The following is a 24,234-nucleotide window of genomic DNA, read 5'->3' as shown; positions in this document are numbered from 1 at the left end:
CAGGAAATCATATGCATTTAGAATTTTTTGTAGAGTGAGTCAGTGTAGTAGAAGACCAACAAACCCATTTTAATTGAGTTTAAATTGGGACAGTTTTGTGAACTTAATTAAAATACTGTTAACTTCCAGTGGTTGAATCATTGTCGTTACCCTGATTTGCAGATGGTATCACATGGTATCTATAGGATACTGCATAACGCCTGGTGAGTCTCAGCATGTTCTTTAAAGGCATGGATCAGAGGTGCTTGAACATGCCCATGTGAGGAATGCCCTCTATTGAAATAAAGTAAGGTGGAAAACATCTGGTGGTGTTGATATTTAGCAGGTAGTGTTATGGAGGTAAATGGCTGGATAGTTTGGGCATATAGGGTCTTTGTATTATCCATGCTCTAGAAGACTGAAGGGTGAAGCTGATGATGGGTGAATACTTGCTGTCTGTGCTAACAGGAAAGTAACTATATCTGTTATTTCAATGGGAGCAACAAAATCAGCATCCATAGTTTTGGTGTTAAAAATTTGAGCATGCAGTAGTGAATGCCCACAACTATTAGGCAGGCTGCATTTGTTGTGCTGTCGACTATTCGTAAGTAGTAAATTGCAGTCAAGTTTAAATATCGTTTTACTAGTTTGGTCTATAAAATGAGCAATATTTCATACATGATCTTATTTTAAGTTGAAGGAGAATTTGATTAGTGCACTTGGAAGTACAGTGCATCGCCCCTACTTTCAAATAACTGTTTTCCCAAAGAAATATTAATGTAATTAATTGTAAGAAACATTGTAACACCAATCGTTTGACGGTGCACGGGAATATTAAAGAAACAGTTATCTAAATGTCTTTGAAACATTATATGTACAGATTTCTGTCCTGAGTAGCACTGGGAGCTGCTTGCTTTGTCTTGTATTGCATATGCTGCATATTCTTAATTGTCCTGGTCTTGCATATGCTACATATCTTAACAAAAATGAGACTGAAGCTTATTTACTCATGACTTGAGGACAGGTGAGCTGCTGAGAAATGCTGGGTTTGGGTGCTCAGCTGGGGAGTGTGCTTCTGACCAGAGTCGTGAAAATGCACATGCTGCATTTATAGTAACATGTAGCTGTCTGCAGAAATGGAAGAAACTGAAGGCAAGATGTTAATCTTCTCTCATTGCAATAACGTAGGCGCTGAGTAAGTCGGAGTTCACGAAGAAAACCCAGCCTCGATTTAGGTTAAATTTGTGTACTTCAGTAGCTGCGTTAAATGTAGCTCTAATGAGATTCGGGCTGCTTGCCTTTGTCATCTGAAGGAGATAATCTGCTAGAACAAATTTGATAAATGAAGAATGAAATCTCCCTTTCTTAGTCGTGACAATCTGCAAAATCCCTTCTGTTTATTCTTGTCTGAAATCCGCTCATAAAGCTAAACGTGCTAAGGGTCTTTTTCTTTCTAATGAAATTTCCCAAAGGGATCAGCTGGGGAGGCTTTTCGGCAGTGCGGGGAGAGGAAGGTTGACGCGGCTCCAAGATCGCTTCTTTTCCTGCCTCCGTGCGGTCTGGGGGATGGATGCGGGGATGCAGCTCTGGCAGCTCCCCGAGCTGCGCGGCGGCTCAGCCCTGCACAAAGGGGTGATGTAATGCGTGCTGTAATGCGCTGCCGGCTGCGGCGGGCCGGGGAGCCGCGCTGCCGCCCCCGCCGTGCCCCGCGTCCCTCCCGCGCCCCCGGGGCGGCCATCGCCGCTTCGCCTCCCTGCCTCCTATTGTCTTAACGCCGCCCCCCAGCCCCTCTTTTTTCCTTCCCTCCCCCCCCCCCTTTTTTTTTTTTTTTTTTTTTTTAATTAACGCGGCGTGTGTGGTGAGAGCACACACCTGCTCGGAGTAATTCAGGCTAGAATTTCTAACGTAATCCTTGAGCAAACGAGACGTGTGTTGGACATCCCTTTCGGCGTTCCGCGCTAATCTTGCTCTCCCTTAAAGGCAGGCAGGGAGGGAGACAGGTTGCTGCTAGCAACCGCTCACATCCTAAAAGTGAAATACCCAAGCTTTAATTCCCCTGCAGACTCCTCATTGCTACTCTTTGTTGTTTTTTTTTTTTTTTTTTTTTTTTTTTTACGGATTGGTTCATTCTAACCAACATGTTAGCATATGCTAATCAGTGTTTTAAGTAAAGGCACCTCAGCAAAGAGCTACAACAGGGAGATGGTCTGATGTAATAGTTTATTTGCCCCCTTCTAAATGCTTCCAACAGCCACACGTCTGAAGTTTAAGGGTAGTATAAAACAAGCTGTGGATAATGCTCTTTCTCTGTCATATGACTGCATAGGAACTTGACTGTTTTTGCAATGCAAGATGAAGAAAAGGGTCTCCCCTTCTTACTCACACAGATCTCATGTATGTGCATTGTAATGTGTTAGGGAAGCTGGGATTCATCCTACATTTCCTGTGTCTCAAGGCTTTTGGAGCTCAAGCTCCTTACAGCTGCAAACTAATAAAATGGGAATTTGAAGGAATGAGAGCTGCGCACAAATCAGGTTATTTGGCATACATCTTGTTGCAAATGGCTAGTTTTTCCACAGAAGGAATGCGAAATACCTGCAAATAAAGGAAGGGGAGGGAGGAGAAATATTCAACAACAACAACAAAAGGTTGTTTAAGTACTAATGTCTCAAGGTATGAGTTTAACTGAGTCTAATTTTTGCATATGTGTTTCCATAAGGTGAAGAAAATGTTGTAAAAGTGTGAGCATATTTAAAAGAAAAAAGGGCAGGGAACAGGAAAAATACCATAACCAATAAATGCCTAATATTTGGGATCTATGAATGATCCAAAGCCCAAAAGTAATACTTTATGCTATAAAAAGGTCTTTTTACTGAAGAATATCCAATCTGTTTTCCAGTATCTTTGATTGATTTCAGGGCTAATAGTTCTTCCTATTCTTGCTCAGGAAATAGTTCTTCCTATTGTTGCTCCGGATAAAACAATGCAGGATGATTTTCAAGCTGTTTTAAGTTGCTTATTTTTACTGCCCTTGCTGTAGTCTTCATCAATTTCACTGTGGAAAGAGATTTCTCCAGATGGTGGTTTGGAACAAGAGCCAAAGGACATGATCTAAAACGTTATGTTCCAGCTGTTGCTGCACAGAATTTAGAAGCTACTGCCTTCCACTTGATGTGTGTTTTGAACAGAAAAATAAGTAAGATTGCTTACAGATCTTGTTGTTAAAACAACTGTGTGTTAAACCAGTCTTTTATAGGAGGCTGGGTGCCCTCCTGATAGCCCTGAGTGTAGACCCTTTAAGCCTATGAGTGTCTGTAGCAACAGTGGACAGGGAAAGTGTCTGACTGCAGTGGGAGCTGTGTGCTACCCTGACAAAAAGGTTTGCTACCTCAGCAGGGCAGTGAATTGAAGTATCACAGCACTTAGAGATGGATGAGCGGTTCCTACCACAACAAATGAACTTCCAGCAATGTCGGCAGGACAGCAAGAACATTGCTAAGGGACAGAAAAATTTAGGAACACAGCTCCTCTCATTTAAAAGGAGAAAACTGGTCAGATTTTGATCATCTCATCTTAAGTTGCAGTTGAAAAATGGACCCTTGTACTTCTGTCTTACATATTCCATAGGATCAAAGGGTAATTCAGGTTGGAAAGAACCTTGCTACAAAATATGGATAACTCTAAGGTTCTTGTTACATATTTAAAAGGAAATCACAGATTTTTAGCAATGATTTAACATTTGGAATTTTCTTTAACTTAGGTTCTTAAGACAGCTTTTCAACAAGTTTTGCAGTATACACCTGAGGTGGCTAATTTCCTGGTAATTGCTCCTAACTGAGGAATAGCTGAGCATGCCAGCTTCTAAGAAAAGCAGGGTTATTCAGTCTGTGAAGTTGATGTTGTCTGAGTATTTGCTGTCAACTACACTAGCAGTCTTCTCTTGACCCACATCTCTCTGCATGACATTGTGCTTCTCCCATAATTTGCGGAGATGGGAGGTGTGTCCTGCTGTCAGGGCAAAGCAGACAGCTATTGAAAATGCTAAGAGAGAACTTCTTAACACTTGGCATATATTCCAAAACCTGAAAGTGACTTAGAGCTTGTAACCTTCTAATGAATCTCATTTTCTTATTTCAGGGCAATTTCTCAGCTGTCTGTTTCTGTGAGGTCCTGGTTGCCACTGTATTCCAGCTCGGTACAGATGTGGTGCAGTTCCCCACAGCACGTATAGAGTGCATAGAATGCAAAACAAAAGGGGAACAGAAGGGACATTTCTGTGAGCTGTTATGATTAAAGTGAGAGTTTGAAGGTATAATGTTTTTTGATGAGTGGGTCTTTAGCCTGATCAGAGCTGGAGGGAGTCAGAGGTGTACTGGAGTTGCTTTCAATTCAGGACTAGGATCTTAACATGAAATGATTACATCAAATACTTTGCCAAAGCTCATGACTAAAGCTGCTGGCACATCTCTGAAATCATGCCACTTCGATGGTATGCCACTAAACTGTGTCCTTGTTGAAGTCCCCCAGTGATTTTAGAATTTGGGCTGAGAAAAATGAATGAATAAATGATGACTGCCAAGGTTACTAATGTTGTTGCCCAGTGATCTGTATGCAATGAAAAAAAAAAAAACGGCTGATAGTTCCCTGTTAGCTCTAGGAAGAAAGGTCTGCAGTCCTAAAGATGCCGTAACAGGTGTAACTAGAAGTTAATGTTCCTGAGATGATTTTGAAACTGGTCATCTGCAGGCTCATGGAGCTTGAGAAAAGCTAGGAGAATTGCTGTATTTGCCATAATTTTCCTGAATTCTCTTGCTTTGTTGCAGTGTGAAAGATGGTGTGAGATTGCTGAGCAGCACTGAATGTAGGCAATATCTATAACGGGAAGCGGTAGCAGTGCAGTTGGTGAATTGACAGCTCTGATTGCTCTATGAATCCTTTACTTGAATCCAGAAGTTAAGCCTACCATAAAACTGAAATTCAAATACTTGAGTTAAAATCAAGGAAAGCTATCAGTAATCCCATACATGCAGTAACTTCAGTTACCTTTTGCTTGCCTTTGCCACATCTTTGGGGTATATTCTCAATTACCAATGGGGTTTTGCCATTTGCTGCTTATGAAAGTTCAGTTTTCTTTCTCACCTTTGCCTCAGCGGTTTGATTTCATTTATAAACCCAGAGATTTATGGAGTTCAACAATCATTTTTTCTGAATATGATTTAAAAAAAGAATCTAATGGTTCTGCTGACTTTATTATACTGGTGTCTCTGTAGTAACTTCAGAATAAGAATATAAAAGTTTTCACAATGCCTGCTTGTGATTCTCCTCAAATCTTGTTTAAAATTCTTTTTCATTGAATAATGCCTTATTTTGAAATCTACTTATTAACTGATTTTTAAAGCCTCTCCACATTAAAATGGAAAATAGGAACTTGCTTTGTGCTTTCTTTCTGGACACTTGAAAAATGTAGGAGGTAGTGTGTAAGTTAACGTGCAGCTGAGGTTTATCATATGCAGTTGTTAACTGATAAACAAAGTTGAATTAACCTGTAGGATTCTGGGATTTAACATCATCTTTTAAAATCTGGGATGTCATCATCTTGAGATATGGGGAATGAAAAAAGGCAAATAATGAAACTAATCAGTCTATAATGCACTAATATAATTACATTTAAGCTTTTCTATGCTTCTTGTTTGATTAACAAAGAAGCAATTTGACTTGAAATGTAGCTAGGAAAGCTGTACTAATAAAGGGAGAATAGCTCAGATTTCAGTGTTGTGTCATTGATGTAAGTCATGCTGTGAAACAGAAAAAATGCTAAAGACATCAACATCTTGGATTATTTTGCTTAAATGCTGATTAACTACAGTTTTGAGATTTTCTGTTCCAAGATAAGGCTAAATGCAAAGGGACTGACCAGTGGATGCAAGGACTTGTGGAGAATGGTTTGCAATTGCAGCTGCCTTGCTTGGGTGAAGGAAGACATTGGTGCTTTGGTTGGGAAACTGTGTTTTTCTCACCCATGGAAGTTGTTCTATCTCTCATCTTTTAGCAGATATTTCTTTTCATTTAAGACTAACCTAGATCAGTCCAGCTGTTACCTAGTAATAGGCAATAGCAGTTCTGAGTGCAATTTCTAGGTGTGTTTTCTTTTTTCCTTCCTGTAGAATTTAGCATAGCATGTGGATTTTTGAGCAAAAGTCTATTGGATTAGGTCCACTGAAGTGAATAGAAGACTTTGTTGGAAAAAAGCTCACTGAAAGATGTTTCTTCGATTCAGTATGGGATTTCTGTCAGAGAAGAGGTGCGGGTTGAAGTCTGGTGCTGGAGTGAGCAGCCTGGCAGATGAGGCACTTGCTTTCTGCTGATGACACAACAGGGAGTCATTCTGAAATCTGAAGAGAGCCTAAAGCATCAAAGTAATCTGGGTTGAGTCTGGCTTTTTTTGTTTGTGCCTGTTCAAAGGTGAAAATAAAATCACAGTTGTGTTATTAAGAGTGTGAGTTTTTAGGATTAGAGTATTCCCTTTTGGCTTTTCTTCAGCCATGTTTCCAAAAAAATTAATGTCAGTTGGGTGTGCTTGAGTGCTTGGTCAACATCTTGGCTAAGAGATGCTGCTCTTAGCCTCCATTTCTGAGTCTTTTTGTTGTCCTAATTTCTGTTCCCATGTTTTATGTTTGTTTCCATAACTGAACGATGCACATCACTGAAGCTACCTCTGAAATAAACATTTCCATATTCTTGGGGTAGCAGTGCTTCTTAGAGAAGCTGTTTTCAACATTGGTTTGTATCACAGTTCCGTAATCAAGTTGTTACCTTAGCAGATGTGTTTAAGGTAGTTTTATCTGCTCCCCTTAATTGTGTGGCTAGCTCTAGTTACTGATCTCTGCACTGCGAGATGATTAGCACAGTTACCTCGTTTCCTGCGAGTGAGGGAAGCCTCGGCATTAGGCTAATCCAGCATTTGTCTGGGCTCTGTGAATTGCCACACTGAGTACCCATTTCCTGTCAGCCCTCTAAAGGTGACTTTCGTGGTGTATTTCCATACCTCTGGGAAGTTTCAGCAAGCTGGGTATCTGGGGAGCAGCAGAGTTCCCGGAATGCTGTGATTTCCTAGCAAAAGGGGGCCTTGTTACCCAGGGTTACTACTCTCTGTTCTCCAGGGCACATGGACGGGCGAGGTGGATGCAGCGAGGTTGTCACCATGGGAATTGGGAACGCTTCCAGTCCAAATGAGAAGGGGCTGTCCTGGCCGTTCAAATGAGGGGCTCTCTGAAACCTCTAGGGTGATACCTCTATCCCCAAACCCTGTCTTTTCATGGGTCTTCTAACTTGGATAAAATTATATATTGCAGCAAAATATCTTAGCTTTATACAGCATGAGAAAAAGGGTTAATATAGACAAGTCTGCTAAATTTGGCTAAGTTATTGGTGTCTTCAGGCTCTGAAGTTGTGGGGGCAAAGAGAAAATGGGCTTTTTGTGGGGAAGTCGTCTCAGTTTTCCAATGTATAAAACGTTTGGGTGACACTGTTTCTTGATTCTATGTTGTAAAGATCTTTAGTTGTGTTATACAGCATTTAAATAGCTGGTTTTTTGGTAAGGCTCAGTTTAGTAAGAGACTGTATATAACTCCAGGGACTGTGTAACTGTGTAATTCTTCGTGAGGGCTGAGGGGAACTTCCTATGTTGAAATGGACTATATAATCGTGTGTTACTTACTCTACTGAATATAGAGAGTCGAAATATTAATTAGCATAATTTGAGCTTCTTCCCTCTTTGCTGGTAGTTAGGGAAAAGCACGTGTACGGTGTATGTTACAACAGAAGGGCATATATATACTGCGTATGAAAATGCAAAACTGTAAAATGAGTATTGAAAAGATGAAGGCTGGTTTTCCAGGTTAAGACTGAAACGGTCTTTAAAAGATGTAGGATTTAATATTGAAAGCAACACTTTTTTTTAAATCAGAGTGCTTGCTTTTTTTTTTTTTTTTTTTTTTCTTTTTTTTTTTTTTTTTCTTTTTCTTTCTCCTCCCGGCGGAACAGCCTAAGTGCCCAGGTGCCTGCGGTGGTTTCCGAGGCGGAGCGCGTGTGGCGGGGGGGGTTCCCGCTGTATTCCCGGGGCCCGGCCGTGGCGCGGGGCGGGAGCGCGGGCACTGCGGCGGCGGGCGCTGCAGCCGGCCCGGCAGCGATGACATCAGCCCCGAACATGTGATGCGGCCGGCTGGCGCGGAGGATGCCGAGCTGTGCGGGGAGAGATTGGTGCAGAGATTTAAGGCGTTTCATTTGAGGGTGGTAAATGCCTTTTAATTTTTTTAATTTTTTTTTTAATTAAATCCTCAAATCCTCACATCCGCAAATGTTTTGTGGAGAAGAGGCTTTAAAAAAGGGGAGGGAGGACCCACCCCAAGCTCTTAAGACCTGCTTATAATGCTGGTTTTTGTTTTATTTTTGCTTCGTTGGAGATAAAAATGATACTTTCCTGCCGTATTCACCCTCTTTGCCCCCCAGCATTCTTTCATCTGTTGTAATCCCCGCAGTCTTTTCAGTTAAGCTTTAAGACTGCAGAACTGAAATAAAAATAGACTGTTTAGAGCAGCAGGAATATGATAATCCCAGGCAGTCAGCCTTAAGGATATGCAGATGCAGAACATGAGCCAAGCACTAACGTATTTGCTAGGGTGTTTACCTTGAGCGGCCCCTTAATAGTCAGAGAAATGTTAGCTAAATGTTTCTCGCTCCTTACATGCCACAGGCAAAGTAAAACGTGCAGCTACTGCGCATCATCATCCGAGGTGAAGCAGTTTAAGGGCTTAGAAATCTGAGCAAGCAATTGCGGTAACATCAGTGTCTTGGGTAATTTTGAGCCAAGAGAGACAGCAAAGTACAGCACTAGTTTCTGCATGCTTTTTAGGTGAGGAGAAAGTGTTTTCTACCTCCAAATTTACTGTAAAGAAAAGGAATTGCCATGGTTGATATGAAAGTTGAGCATGCTAAATTGGCATTAAGCTTATGGTGGGTAGCTCAAAGCACATTAAAAAAAATAAATTTAACCCTGGAACTGTGCCTGTGTGCCTTAGCAGTCAACTGAAGCCCAAATATTTCAAGGTGGAAAATGGTATTTGCTGTCATTTTTGGTGATTTATTTAAGCCCAAGCTTTTTCTTAAAGCTGTTTATAGTTTTCGTCCATAACAAAGAGAAATGTAATAGGAACAAAACCACAGATAGTTTCAGTAAAAGGCTGATAACCCATAGCCAGTTCTCTAGAGGAGTAATAATGCACGAGGTTCCTTTGGCTGTGTGTTAGACTCTTGAAGAGCCCAAGCTCAAACATGAAAGTAAACCCCGCGCTGCTTTGCCAGTCTGGAGTTGCAGTGTAATTGCAAAATACTGTCCATCATGTAGAAACCCTCCATGCTGCGTGGTTACCCAAGGAACCAGTTTTCCTGGTCTAGCCTTTCTGAGAATGTGTACTGAATTTTGGGTTTGTTTTTGGTATGTGGTGTTCATGGAAAAACAAAGAACTAACCAGGGAACTTCCATCTGGCTGGAAGTTGATTTGCTTTGTTTTCTTTTGTTTGCATTCTCTGAGTGCTGAGACAATGCCCTGGTTGAAACTTCAGTTTTGGTGAACTTGAGGGACCCATTTCAAGTTTGGGTGAACTTAATCACCAAAGTTCACCCAAACTTGAAATGACATTTGTCTGAACACATGTTTTAAAAATCCTCAGTCATGGATTCGCCATAGTCTCCCACAGGCAAATCCTATATGCTGTTCACAGTTCTTTCCTTTACAAAATTTCCTGCCATCTAGTAAACCTCTTGCTGTAGTTCTAGCAAGCTTTTGTCACCAGTAGGCTTTATGTGTTCTGAGGACTGCCGCCACATCATCTACAGTTCTTCAGATGAAACAGATGCTTGGATGATGCCATGAAAACACCTGACCTTCTTTGTCCATTGGGTGTTGTGCTTGGTGCACCCTGGGTCTGTTTTGAGGGGTAGTGCCCATAACTAGATACTGTAGTGGCACGGAGGTCTCGGTACTGCTGTCTGGAGTAGAAAACCCGTGATGTAATTTACACATATGATTCCCTTAAATATAGGTCTTATGTTACTTGTTGACACTACTTTGATACCTTCAAGTTTTAGTTTTGAAATGCACACAGCTTTTTCATTTATGCTCAGAACCTGAGACCAAAGGATATGAAGCATCTGGATATTTTTGAGGAGGAAGAGTCTTAACAGCACTTTTGTGCTTCAGTAGTTACAGAGAAGCAATGTGCTTCCCACTTACCCCTGCAGAAGTACTTTCTTTGGATATGGGATTATTTTAAACAACACATGAATCCAAACAGACCAGGAAGGGTTGTACAGATAAGTTAGTTGAAGATGTCACCCAGTTCTTCTTGTAAGATGAACAAAATCGGTCTCAACATGACCAATTCTGTATTATACAGGTGAAATACGAGGTTAAAAAAATGCTTCCTAAATCTTCCTTGTCAAAGAAGGAAGAACTTTAAAATTAGGCCGCAGAATTAGAGTAGTAGAAATATGAAGCAGAGAGGGAGGGACAAGCTGGCGATGTTCTGCTTTGCAGCGTTGACTGTAATCACTCACATTGGACATACTCCATGTTTCATACTCCATGTATGTACAGAGTTAGTATGATAAAATGTCCTCTCAGTTGCAAAATGCTGCTCCTGTCAGGCAGCAGAAAAAAATTCTGCTTACAGAAGTGATTTAAGAGAAGTTGTAGGTAGATAGTGTTGGGGATTTTTGGTGGGTCTTTTTGTGGTTTTTTGGGTGGGTTGGGTGTTTTTGGTGGGTTTTTTTGTTTGGGTGTTTTCATTTGTTTGTCTTTGTTGTTGTGAGGTTTTGGGTGGGGGTTTTTCTTGGTTTGGGATTTTTTTTTACTGGTAATTGTTCTAAGCCTACCTACTCCTATTAGCTTGATGCTCTTCCTCCCTGCTGGGAAAACAAAAAAGAAAATGGGATTTGGAATGCATAAAAGCCACAGGATCTATATGATAGTTTTTATTAACTGATGAAAAAGGCTGATTCTGATATTTTGTTTTCTACTGCGGCTTGCTAACAGGCCATGCTATTCATGTTAAGCTGGTCAGAGTGATGACTTGTCCATGAATGTATTTTTAAAGCTTAGTTTATTTTTTTGGCAGACTTTTATTGTAAGGTTATCTTAATTGATGTGATCATAACATTCAGAGTGTATTCCAAAGGTAAATGTTTTTGAGTGCATTCATTAAATGTAGAAGCTGGGCTTGCCTGAATTTTGACTAATCATCTTCTGTTTTCTTTTTTTAAGGGTTTCGCAAAAATGATGAAATGAAGGCTATGGAAGTATTGCCAATTTTAAAGGAAAAAGTTGCATACCTTTCAGGTACAGTTATTTTCTCCTAGAATTCCCAACTGTGTTGTTAGTAGCATGTTAAATGGTATTTTAAATACTTTAAATATCATTACAAAGTTCATGGAGTGCTAGGGCAACACTGATTCCTGTTGGATGTCCTGAACATGACATAAGCATTTTGAAAGGTGTAATAGAGGATGTATTTGTTTTCTTGGATGTGGAACATTGCTAGTTGTTGTCTTGGTCATGTTAAATCTTGAATTCACCCTGGCCTGCACATCATTATTTACAGCAACTTAAAACCTGCTGTACCAAAATCATAATCCTTTTCTTATTCTGGTTCTTCTGCAGCATATTCTGGAGAAATATGTCTGTTTGCAGAAGTGAACTTCAGTTGCTTGTCTTTTGAAGCACACATAGTATTTTCTTGGTGAACTGACTTAGCATGTAATCTTAGGCAGTTCCAGCATACACATTGAATTTTGTTGGTTACTGAACAAGGAATAGCAGAAGGATTTAAAAGTGGTATTTCTATTAGTTAGTATCATAACATAGTCTATAACTTCGTAAGTAACTTGACTTGATGGAATGATCGCCTGAGGTGCTTATTTTTGTAACCTGCATTTTGTGACTTTCTGTTGGGATTAAACACCATCATTCTCTCTGCCATAATCTTAGTGTCAAATGATTTAGAGGACATAATGTCCTCTAAAGATATGTCTCATATTTGAAAGTGATTTTTGGATAATTTGTCAAGAATGCCAAAATTAAAGCTCTTGTTTGTAAATATTAAATCACACTATTTTTCCTGCAGTTGTACTCTAGGAGTACATTTTTGCTGTGCATGGATGCTGATGCTTGCAAGTACAGCATGTAATACATAGTACTTTATCCTGTCCACTCTGCCGAGTAAAGCAGAGGTGCAAAGCAAAAAGATGTGTGGGTGAAGTTTTTTTGTTTGTTTGTTTTCCTTTTTTTGGTGGTTTTTTTTTTCTTAAAAGTTCTTGGTAGGACCGATTTTCGTGGTAGCATGGTAACATGGGAATTGTAGTGGTGAAGGCTTGCTTAAAACTCTATTTTTAGAGGGAAAGAAAAGGAGAAAAGGGGGCTATTAAGCATAATGTTTCAATCACTCATTACTCTTCTTTGGACCTTGTCTTATGGCATTGAACAAAAATGAAGTCAGTTTTCACTCCAAAACCTCTGAAATTTTCAAGTTGTCCAGTACTTAGTTTAGACCCCTTAGAAGAGACCTGAAAAAGGTTTTTCTAATGTTAATTTGTAAGCAGATGGCTTTCTGAAAGGCATTAATTCAGTGAAAGTGAAATAGGCCAAATGAAAGATGAAGATAAATTTAAGGGGAGATGATAAATTGTGAACCAGAACAGAGGAGGTGTTGGCAGAAATAAATCGTTGCCAGCTTGCCTGCATGAAGGTAGCAACTCCTAAGAAGAATGGAACAAACAGCTGTGGGCAGCAAGACTGGCTAGAACTGATCTGCCAAAATCCATCCTTTCACATTTCTGTTGCAAGTGAAACTCAAATGGAATGAGATACTTTAGTAGTGCAAATGAATCAAGAAACCCTGAAGTGCAACCTGCAACAGTGCTCTTCTGCGTGTGCTCCCCCTTCCCCCCCAAAAGTACCACCATCATTAGGACTTAACCACTGTGGCAACTAGAACCGTCAAGCTTTAATACCTGGGAACACAAAGATAAGGAAGACCATTGATTCCCTGAACAGATTTTCACCTAACTGAGAAGTAAACTGCTTGAGTAATGGAAGTTTTACCACCTGAAATACTTACATCTCTAGGCTTTTGTATAAAGTACAAATAGAGTCTTGGATGCATTTTTCTGTGTCAGGTTTAAACTGAAAAGTGTCAAAGTACAAATACTCTCCTATCTCTACACATACCTAAGCAAGGAGAGCATTTTCTTACAATTTGCAGTTATCTTGGTTTCACATGAGGAAATAGCCCTTGGTAACTTGTCTTTGCCATAAAAGCCAACTGTTTAGCTTTCTTTACTGAAGTACTTTGTAACTAGGTAAAAAGGCATTTCTTTAAAAAGCTGCACTACTCAGCCTGTTGGATTTTAGTGCCATTTGGAGACCATTGAGAGTACTGCTGTTAATGATGTGCACTAAACAGAAATGATGCATGTTAGGTGACTCACGTGAGTTGATGGGATAGATGTTTGTGTGACATACTTTGGCATAAACAGAGTATCTCGATAGCGAGGTGGGGCAGTGTATCAAAGGAAATGAATTAAAATGGAAGTCTTACTGATGAAAGCATAATAGTAGCATAATACGGTTTTGTTAAACAAAGATTAATAGGGGGTTGAGTTGGATAAAGACTATTGCAAGGCAGGAAATTCCTACTTATGCCTCATGCATTGTTGCTTTTAACTTTCCCGTTTGTGTATGACACAGGAGCATCAGGAACAAAGGAAGTGAGAGCTAGTTATTGTAAAAGGCCTAAGAAAGCTGTCATTAGAGCTGATGAAAAAACCCCAAGTCTTAGGGACTTTTTTTTTTTTTAATTATTTGCAATTTTGCTGCCTCATTTAAGACTGGGTAGCAAAGTCCTTTCATCTAAAACCAAGGCTGTATTCATTTATTACTCATCTAGGCCTGGAGTTTGTACAACAGAATTTGTCCCTTTCAGGATATGATTTATTAGAAATTTAAGCACCGTTTTTAAAAATGGGCTTCTTCTGTGATGTACACGGAGCTGGAGCCAACTGAAGTGGCATCCAGAATGACATAAAAATGCCATATTGAAAACCTGCACGATACAGGAGTTGCAGTGTGGGAAAGGCCTGAAGGTCTGCTCTGAGGTGACTGCATGTAACAAAGCATTTGCTTAAAATGCGTACAGAGTGTTAAAGACAATTCAGCTTATGCTTTTGCTTGCTAGCTGCTGCTTTTTAGAGAATATCCACCCTAAGCAATTGAGTTACTTTTCCTGGGAGGCTGGAGTCAGTAGCACTTAGCAGTAGAAAGAAATTTTTAAGATGTGAAGGTAGTGGCCTGTGGTGCAATGAGGAGAGAGAGCCTTAAGGGCTGTATCAGATACACTTGGTAGCTTTGGAGCCCAGTGATGGCTCTGGAGCTCACTGGGGGCCTGAGCTGTTGGACTCTGTCTTCTCGTTGATCATTCCTTTCTCTTACAGCTTCTATCTTGTTTTTCTCCTCTCATTTGCTCTGTAAAAATCCTCAAAGCTCTCTGCTTGGCCTGCGAGTCAGGGTGGTCAAGACTTGCCTTTCTCCATTAGAATGAAAGAACTGTTCTTCATCTTAGGCCTCACTTAGTAGGGTCATGGAAGATAAGGATATGAATTTACTTTTCAGTTTTGCTTTCTGGCACTGTAGTTTGACTGAGATTCAAAGATGCGTTTGCCTCTTCTGAATTTCGTTTGGTGTCTCACAGGGAGCATGTCCAGTGTAGACAATCTCTAGAAACTTTGACAATCAGGCTTGGTGTCTCTGGCAAACACACACTGTGTTGGAGATGACAGTGATGAATCTTTGAGTGACTGGTTTTATTTATTGTTCTTATATTTATTTTTATCTTCTCTTGGCCTTCTTTTCTAAGTGATTTTTGAAAAACTTTGTTTAGCAACATGGAATCAATGAGAAGCTGATTTGAAATGAGAAATTCTGGGCTAAAGATAGTGTTTTTCTGTGTTTCCATGGGACAGAAGAAAACAGTCCACACATCTGTGGTTGAGAACATACATGTGAAATTTAGCTTGCAAGAATCTGTCTGTGCTATTATAGATGTGTTGATAAAGACATCCTACTGGGCTTGAATTTGGTGCTTAGCAACAGTAACATTTTGTTGTCACTAGCAAGGGATTGGATATAAAATTATATTTTACTATTCGACTACAGCAAGTCTGCAATTTTATGACTTAGATGAATGCATTTAAGTGGAACCACTTAAGTCAAATTTTTTGCCTTTTATATTAAGTGGATTCAAAATCCCCTGTGTTGCTAACAAAATCAAAAACTATAAACTGACAATTGTGAATCTGCAAATCAGAGCAGGATAAAAATACAAATTAAATGCTTAAATAGTTTTCATCTGCTCAATCTATGTACTGAGTATGAAATATTATACACCTAAATTCTCCTAGTAATTGATTTAATAATTGAATTTCAAGATCAGTTAGGTTGGAAAAGACCTTTAGGATCATTGAGTCTGGCCCTTAAGCCAAGGGTTAAGGGTGCCAAACCCACCACTGACCATGTCCCCAAATGCTGCATCTACACATGTTTTAAGTGCCAGCAGCGGTGGTGACTCAGACCATTTCCTCAGACAGCCAGTTGTCCAGTGCTTGACAACTCTTTTGATGAAAATTTTTTTCCTAATATTTAACTTAAACAGTCCTTGATGCAGCTTGAGGTCATTTCCTCTCGTCTTGTCTCTTGTTACCCTGTAGAAGAGACCAACGCTCACCCCACTGTAGCTTCCTTTCAGGGAGTTTTGTAGAGAGCAATAAAGTGTCCCCTGAGCCTCCTTTTCATCAGGCTAAACACCCCCAGCTCCCTTAGAGGCTTCTCATAAGCTGTGTGCTCCAAACCCTTCACCAGCTCTTTGCTCTTTCCTGGACCCACTCCAGCACCTCAAGTGTCCTCCTTGGAGTGACTGGGCCCAGAACTGGACACAGGATTTGAGGTGTGCCCTCACCAGTGCCAAATCCAGGGGGAGTGATCACTGCCCTGGTCCTGCTGGCCACACTACTGCTGGTACAGGCCAGGATGTCCTTGGCATTCTTGGCCACGTGGACACACTTCTGGATCCTATTCAGGTGCTGTCAATCAACACCTCCAGGTCCTTTTCCTCTAGGCAGATTTCCAGCCTCTCTTCCCCCAGCCTGTAGCACTGTGTTGTGTTGTTGTGACAAGATCCTGACACTTGTCCTTGTTCAGCCTCATACTACTGACTCCATCAATCCACTCCTGCCCAACCTGGCATCACCTGCAAACTTCCGCTTTATTCTTACCCATAAATAGTCAAATTTCTTGGCACTGTCATTAAGATCTAGACAATCCCAACACTCCAACCATCCATTGCAGCACCTTGGTTGTGTAAATCAGCCCACCATGTTTCCATCATGGCAGCTATGTCACAGTTTTCCTGCTGCCTTATGACTTCCAGCTCCTCCTGTTTGTTGCCCAAGCCGTGTTCAGTGGTGTAGATGCATTTCAGTTGGGCTCTTCATTCTGTCATCCTTTTGGGGGCAGAAGCCCTAATTCCTACATGACCATTCTCGGGTTCTTCCATGCTTTCTGACACGTCAGTGTTTCTTACATCTAGACTGCTTCATGAATCTCTGTTTCTACCTCCTGTGACATGGCAGACTGAAAGACCTTGCTAATTCACCATTCCTCAGACATGGTGTGCTGACATGCCTCCACGCTGATCTCTAGCAAGTATGGCTTTATCAAGTCTAGTTTAAAGCTCTGTCAGTGAGCCCTGATAATTTGTGTGCAAAGATCCTTTTCCTCCTTTGAGACAGGTGTGCCTTGTCTGTCATGTAAAGCAGGCTCAATGTCATGTAAACCAACCCATGATCAGAAAACCCAAAAATCTCCCAGTCACACCAGACTCGGAGCCAGGTATTGATCTGATGGCCCTTCCCATTTCTTCCCTTATCATTCCCTGCAACAGGACGCACAGAGAAAGTTCTACCTGTGCTCTTAATCTTCCAGCCAGTCATCCCAGGGCTTTCAGGGGAAACTTCAGTCACATCTCTCTTGATTGCCCTTGGGCTTCTTATTGCAGTTCTTGCTATCTCCCTGAAATATGGGTTAATAGTCATGGTTTTTTCCAAGGCCCATACCAGGGTAGGAAGCTTTCTCATCACATCTTTAACCCTGGGCTTCGGGAGGCAGCAGGCTTCCTGAAGAAGCTGGCACACTGGGTTTTTGTTCTCTTGAGAAGGGAATCTCCTGTGACAATGATCCATCTGTCTTCAACCTACTCACCTCCTCCCCAAGCTTTGTCACTTAGCGGAGGAGCTCCTCTACCTGGGCACACCTCCCACAGCTGTGCTCTCTGCTGCCATATCATCTAAATACTTGCCTACAATATAGCATAATTCTGTACTTAAATTAAATCTACACAATTGCTGAGTCAAAAATTAAATCTATAACAGAGTGCCATTGCTGGAGATGTCACACTACCAGTCACACTTGAAGGTGACAGTAATGTGTAAGTGTAATGCTCTGGTTATTCTTTGTTTCATTATTTTTGGCATTTGCTTTCTCACTGTAGGAATTGTGGCAGTACGCTGATCAATGATCCCCAAATTCAATCTTCATTTGGTCTCAAAATGACAGTGTTGGCATTTAAGTTGAAAAAACTTTTTTAAAAGTAGACACTGAAGACTAGTTCTGCAAACTAACATTTTATGCTATGCTGTGGGGTCTCCTAACATTTTTAATTTTTCAGGTGGCAGAGATAAACGTGGAGGTCCCATTCTAACATTTCCAGCTCGTAGTAACCACGACAGAATACGGCAAGAAGACCTTAGAAGACTAATTTCGTATCTAGCATGTATTCCTAGGTAAGACATCATCTGTTAACCTCTAAAACTGTATAAGAAAATAAATGGATTATGTTGCAGTACTCCAACAAGCTAGCAGACTGAACAAGTTAATAACATGAGCAAATCAATACCAAGTTTTGCCACTTGCTATTTTCAAGTGGCTCTTTGGAGGAGAACTAATTACTCTGCCTTGTAAAAGGAAGGCCTCTGGCAGAAGGGCTAGTGTGCTTTAGCTGGAAGTAGTTTGTGTATTTATGTCTTGGAAATGGCACTGCCATGCCACGTTGGTGGGGCTGTGTTGAAGACTGCAAATACTGCAAAGACTGCAAAGGCTTTCACTACATCAATAATTAAAAACATGCTGATGGTCATTCACCATCTGCCTTGCGTGGAGTGCGGTCAGCACAGGACTCCTAACTGTTATTTGTGTTAGATAAGTCACAGTGTCCTCATACAGCACAGAAATAACCAGGAGAAAGATACAAGAAATTGCCTGTAAAGGTCTCAGATAAACCTGTGGAGTGATCTGTGAAAGTACTGATAGCATGGCATTATCAGCAATTTAACCCATGAATTGCAGTGAGGTGTTTAAATAAATTGGCAGAAGTCAAGTCCAGTGCTAGTGTGTGTGTGTGTGTGCATATATACACTCCCATATATACATATATACACACATATATATATATAGTAATATATATATACTTCAGACAAAAATTACATATTTTGTATGTATCTAAAAGAAGTTCCTTCATATAGAACTTTGCTTTCTGTAGCAATCAAGTTAGGGACAAAAATGATCTTAAGGATCTGACTTTAGGTCCATCTTAGAACTTGACAGCAGTTGTTGCAAGCTGGACCAATGCTGACTATGCTTGACTGTGTTTGTCTATAACCACAGGCAGCAGTTGTAATTACAGTTGAAAAAAATTCCTTTGACAACATTACTAAGTGCAGTATCTTCCATGTTTGTGTAATGTGCTAATTTACTGAGAGTCTGTGCACTTGATATAGTCAAATGTCAGTTTCAGACTGAAAAAAGAGGTTTCATAAAAGTAACTTCAAGGCATCCGTCTGAGAGTGCACATGGCCTCCTTTTTGTAAAGTTAACTGGAGGAGCTGGGGGACCTAGAGAAAGGAGAACAAGAAGACTTGAAATTTTTTTTTTTACTCTTGAGATTTGAATGGTGAGATGGCATGTTTTATAAAAACTCTTCAAGCATTGGTAAATGTTTGAGAATAAAGGAAGCTTTATCAAAAGCAAGACTTGTTTGCATACAAGTCATGTTTAAGGGGACTGATGATGCAACTCTAGCTAATTAAAAGTCCCAGTTGGTACAAATATCCCCAAACTTTTGGGCTGTTATTTGTTGCAGTACTGTTACTTGATGTAGCTGAAGAGTCACAGGTATCAGTTGTTTGGCAAGAGATCTAAAAGCTTAAGTTGACTCCATCACACAGCTTTACTGATTTTACAATTTTATCTTATTTAAAAATACGACTGAACTTATGTCACCACCACAGAGTGGACCAGATATTTTAGTGTAGTTCAGTCTTCCCAACACATGACCTTGACTCCCTAGAACAAATCTTTTGATGCTTGGCCAGAAGGGATTCAGGTTGTGAGATGATGTTGATGTCCTCCATGAAGGAGGACACAGCTGCACTGTATCATACAACGAGGGTCCACATCGGACACCCCAGTAGATGCCTGCCTTGTGAATTAGCACTCCCTGTGCAATCCTCAGTGTGGTAGGGATAGGGGTGTGCTGAGCTGCACTCCTACTGCCACTTGGCTTTCAGTAATAATCTATTTTTAAGACAGTAGGTTTTTTTTTCCTTGAATCCCATGAGGATTTTAGAAAACATTTTCACCACGGTCAGAAAATTGTACGTTGTAGCCTGCATGTGTGCCAAGCTTTTAATATATTTTGCTTCTGCCATGCCATCGCCATTTTTGACATTCCTATGGGCAGGTGGGAGAGCAGCATTTATCACGATAAACTCATTATTTGAAATGTTGTGGGATGTTTATTCTCTCTTCTTTTCCCTAGCTTTAAACTTTTCAAACTTACAAAACCTTCCCTTTCTGAGGAACTTATATTACCACTTCTTTCAGATCTCCTATATCAATCGTAATCCATCTCTCTGCAATGTGGCCAGTAATACTGAGTAAAATATGCCAGTGAAGCTTCCCTGCCTCTTGGACACTCCGAAAACCTCACCACATGAACTGTAGAATGGCATTTGAATTAGTCACATCCCTGAAAGTGACTCATACTCAAACAATGGACATTTTGTCCTTTTTGATAGTCCGTTGGCTATGATGCATTGGTTTTCAAATATTTTCCTTCCTATGGTCATACTACAAGGTCATGTAGCAAAATCTGGTGGAAGAAAATCAGAGTTTCTGGTGGTAATGGTGGTGATTGTCACTTAGGATCAGTGGCAAGAACTAAACATACAGAAGATATTGATGAAAAGAAATTAAATTTTTCATTCTCTGAGGGGGTGCTGGAGAATTTGAGTGTAAGGTCTGTCAACTTTTGGACAGCAAAACTGAGCTCAAATTTTGTAGAAATGGATTGATGTGGTTTTCTTCACAACCATAAAATACTGTGTTATCTTTTAACTATTCACAAATCGATCCTGTTATGAAAGAAGTTGTCAATAAACGGGTGTTTTTCCTCTACAGACTCTAATTCTCAGATAAAATGGTTCTAAATCTGAGACAATTTGAAAAAGTTGCAAAGTGATAGGTAAGAACAATTTGCTGTCTTCTGTCTTTTAGAGGATCCCCTCAATCATTAGAAAGATACGAATATTATCATCAGTCAAGTAAGTGTGTGTGTGTTCTGAAGAGTCAGTTGTAACTGCTTTTAGGTAATGGTAGGTTTACTGTGTGTGTAAACTGAGGGAGAAACCAGACTGGACAATGAATCATCATGAATATAAACAGTGAAAATGAAAGTGAAGATAGTGGCAGAATATCAAATCAGCGACAGGTATAAAGCTATGCCCCCTCAAGGAGTTTGGAATGGGAGTGAAAGAAGCATCTTGAGAGGTTTGTGAGATCTGCTGTATATAGTCAGCAGTGAGACCCTGAGGAGACCACATTCATTAGGCAGTGTGGTTCATTAGAGTGCTGTGTTGGAAGTTGAAACACTTGCTTTATAACCTTTCCTTCTGTTTTCTGCAGTGAGGAAGTATGTAAACGAGGATTCACCGTCATTGTAGATATGCGTGGGTCAAAATGGGACTCCATAAAGCCTCTACTGAAGATTTTACAGGAATCCTTTCCATGTTGTATTCATGTTGCACTGATAATCAAGCCAGACAATTTCTGGCAGAAACAGAGGACTAACTTTGGCAGCTCTAAGTTTGAGTTTGAGGTAACTTCCCCTGTGGTATACATATTTGTATTTATTTTGTGGTTTTAAATGTTCTTACTAATGATCGGCACCTTGAAAACTCTCAGATAAATTACGTTCTGCCTGAAAGGAGAGGTACTTTTTAGACCAGTGATGCTAGAAGAAATGTGGTTTTCTTCATGTACTTAGCTTAGGTAGTTGTGCATGTTGTTGTTTATATTCTTTTTGTAAGCTCAGGAAAGACTGAACTAGGTTTTTCCCTCTAATGATAAAAACTTAGGTTTTGTCTCTTCGTTATCTTAGTCAGCATTATGGTAATTGTGATATCTCCAGAATCCAGAGGAAAACAGCTGAATGAAACTTGCTGTTATCCTCCTGCAGCTTTGCAATACACAAAGTCAAAACTTAATCAAAACAGTAATCAAAAGAGTGGTTGCTCTTTTGTTCTTAATTGTAGTGAGGTAAGAAAGAAATGTGGGGAAAATACCTGCCAGACCTCCTGTCTTTTGCTGATCAGAGTTGATACTTGAAATCTGTGAGAAAAGTTGTCATGTGGACTTCATGAGCAAAATTACCAGCTCTTACAAAGAGAAATGCAAAAACTTGGAAGGAAATTTCAAATTCATTTCAGTAACAGCATTTTTTTTCTTTCCATTTTTACTTTTTAGACAAATATGGTGTCTCTGGAAGGCCTTACCAAAGTAGTTGACCCTTCTCAGCTAACCCCAGAATTTGATGGCTGTTTGGAGTATAACCATGAGGAGTGGATAGAAATCAGAGTTGCCTTTGAGGACTACATTAGCAATGCAACCCATATGCTGTCCAGACTGGAGGAACTGCAAGATATATTGTCAAAAAAGGAAATGCCTCAGGACCTGGAAGGTGCTCGCAATATGATAGAGGAGCATTCACAATTGAAAAAGAAAGTCATTAAGGCCCCTATCGAGGACCTTGATGTGGAAGGACAAAAGCTGCTCCAGCGGATACAGAGCAGTGATAGCTTTCCCAAAAAGAACTCTGGGTCAGGGAATGCAGACTTACAGAACCTTTTACCCAAAGTGTCCACCATGCTGGACAGGCTGCACTCAACACGGCAGCATCTGCATCAGATGTGGCATGTGCGGAAATTGAAATTGGACCAATGCTTTCAGCTCAGGCTGTTTGAGCAGGATGCTGAAAAGGTAAGGATTGAGCAAGGAGACTATAAATGGCCCATACTTGATGGACTTGAAAGAAGTACCAAGGGTAACTGAAAATAGTAATTTTTGTCTTTGAAGTTAATCACTAGTCTTTTAATGAAAAATAAGGGACTTTTTGATTGAAAGGTCTGTTGGAGTAAAGGGCATGGGATAGTACTTCTAAGCTGTAAGGAGCACAGGAAGCTCTTACCAAAGAAAATTACAACTGCTAATGACTTCAAAGCACTTGTTTTGTTAAGCATTTGTTCCAGATAGATGCTTTTGTGTGCATCAAACAAAGAATACTGTGTACTTTATAAATACAGATGATTACATACTATACTGGTCTTCTTTTGAGTGATCTTTGGGAAGTGAGTGACAGGCAGTCAACAAAGTCTGAAGAGGATGACATGGGGAACTGCTTCATTGATGCAGGGTTTTAAGTCCCAGGCTAAAAACTGATATATCTCTTCTGACAGTGCATATGCCATTAACAGGGAACTGAGTGATTTCAGAATGTTTCGGGCTAACCAGTCCCTTCAAATGAGAAAGCCCTTGATTGTCATGGAATTTGAAGAGCAAGTATGGCAGGCAGATTGCTTTTAGATGAGCTCAAATAAAGTCTATTTTCATGTAGAATGATTTTTGCAATCACTTATTATTGACTTGTTACCATGGAACAAATAGCTTTAAGGAAGGGTGGAGAATTTTTCTCTGGGAGTAAGAGTAACTAAACTATGCAGTCAAGTGGTATGTGTGTCCTTTATCAGAGCTTAAAGTAGTCAGATTTAAAGTATTTTACATAAGATTGCCTGAACTGCATGACACCGACAGTCCATGTTAAACCACTGTTCTGATCAGCAGCTGTCACTAGCAGATGCATGGGGAAGAGTAAAAGCAGAACAAAATATGAAACTTAACTTCTTTCTGTTTTTTCATTTGTATTCTTCACACATACTTTCCCTTACCCTCATGATTTCAACTCAGAGACTTTCTTTGCACTACTGTAATGTTTTCTGCTGTGTTTAAAAAATATTTTTTTTTAAAGTACCATTTAAAGCAAATATTCACTGGATGGAAGTAGCTGAAAATAGTAGGGACGTGTTAGAGAGTTGGAAAAAAGATAAAATTATTATCTATTTCTAAAATGATTTAGAAAATAGTGCAAACTGTTGTTCTAGTTCTTTCAGACGCAAATACATTTTATCAACCTTGCAGCTACTTCATTACAGCATTAATTATTCTGCAGTAAAGCATCAGTACCATGTGAGCACCATCAAAATACATTTTGTTAATTTTCTCATACTTTATCAAAATGCTTACATAACTTGGGCTGTAAGAAACTTCTTGTGAAATACTTGAGCCTGTGGGATTGACCTCTGTCCTGCCATGTGGTTGCATAAGCTCCTATCAATGTTTTCTACGTTTCTGATTCCAAGAAAAAGTCTACATTAAATTAACACATCTTTCTTTCAAAAGGAAAATATTAGGCACCTCAAAAGAAGTTGATGCAACCACTATATCTGGGACTGTTTTTCTCTCATTAGCCAGTAAAAAAAGATTAAAAATAAGGTTTGTGTAGTATCCCAACTGTCTTTTGGATTAAGACCCTTGCCTTAATCCACTTGTGGCCTGTATTTTTACTGCTTGTGTCACATTGGATTTCACAGCTCATGACTTTTTTATCAGTATATGTCTGTATTTTACTGAAATGTGGGAAAGGATGGCATCTTTGTTGGAAAGAAAAAGGGTATTGCATGGGGAGAAATAAACATGTTCC

The 24,234-nt window shown here is 40.0% G+C and overlaps 1 protein-coding gene across 1 annotated transcript in view; it reads left to right on the top strand.

Annotated features, from left to right (window-relative positions):
• Positions 1-24,234, top strand: part of TRIO (trio Rho guanine nucleotide exchange factor) — a 243,989-nt gene that overhangs the window by 56,709 nt on the left and 163,046 nt on the right. Inside the window, exons 2-5 of the mRNA XM_066326466.1 lie at positions 11,301-11,375; positions 17,812-17,926; positions 21,105-21,297; positions 21,945-22,457. Of these exons, the coding sequence (XP_066182563.1) occupies positions 11,301-11,375; positions 17,812-17,926; positions 21,105-21,297; positions 21,945-22,457 (896 nt within the window). The remainder of the gene's footprint in view (positions 1-11,300; positions 11,376-17,811; positions 17,927-21,104; positions 21,298-21,944; positions 22,458-24,234) is intronic.

The sequence above is a fragment of the Sylvia atricapilla genome, chromosome 1, assembly GCF_009819655.1.
Source record: "Sylvia atricapilla isolate bSylAtr1 chromosome 1, bSylAtr1.pri, whole genome shotgun sequence".
NCBI classification, from domain to species: Eukaryota; Metazoa; Chordata; class Aves; order Passeriformes; family Sylviidae; genus Sylvia; species Sylvia atricapilla.
The sequence above is the reverse complement of the archived record's forward strand: the minus strand, read 5'-3'. Positions and strand labels throughout refer to the sequence as shown.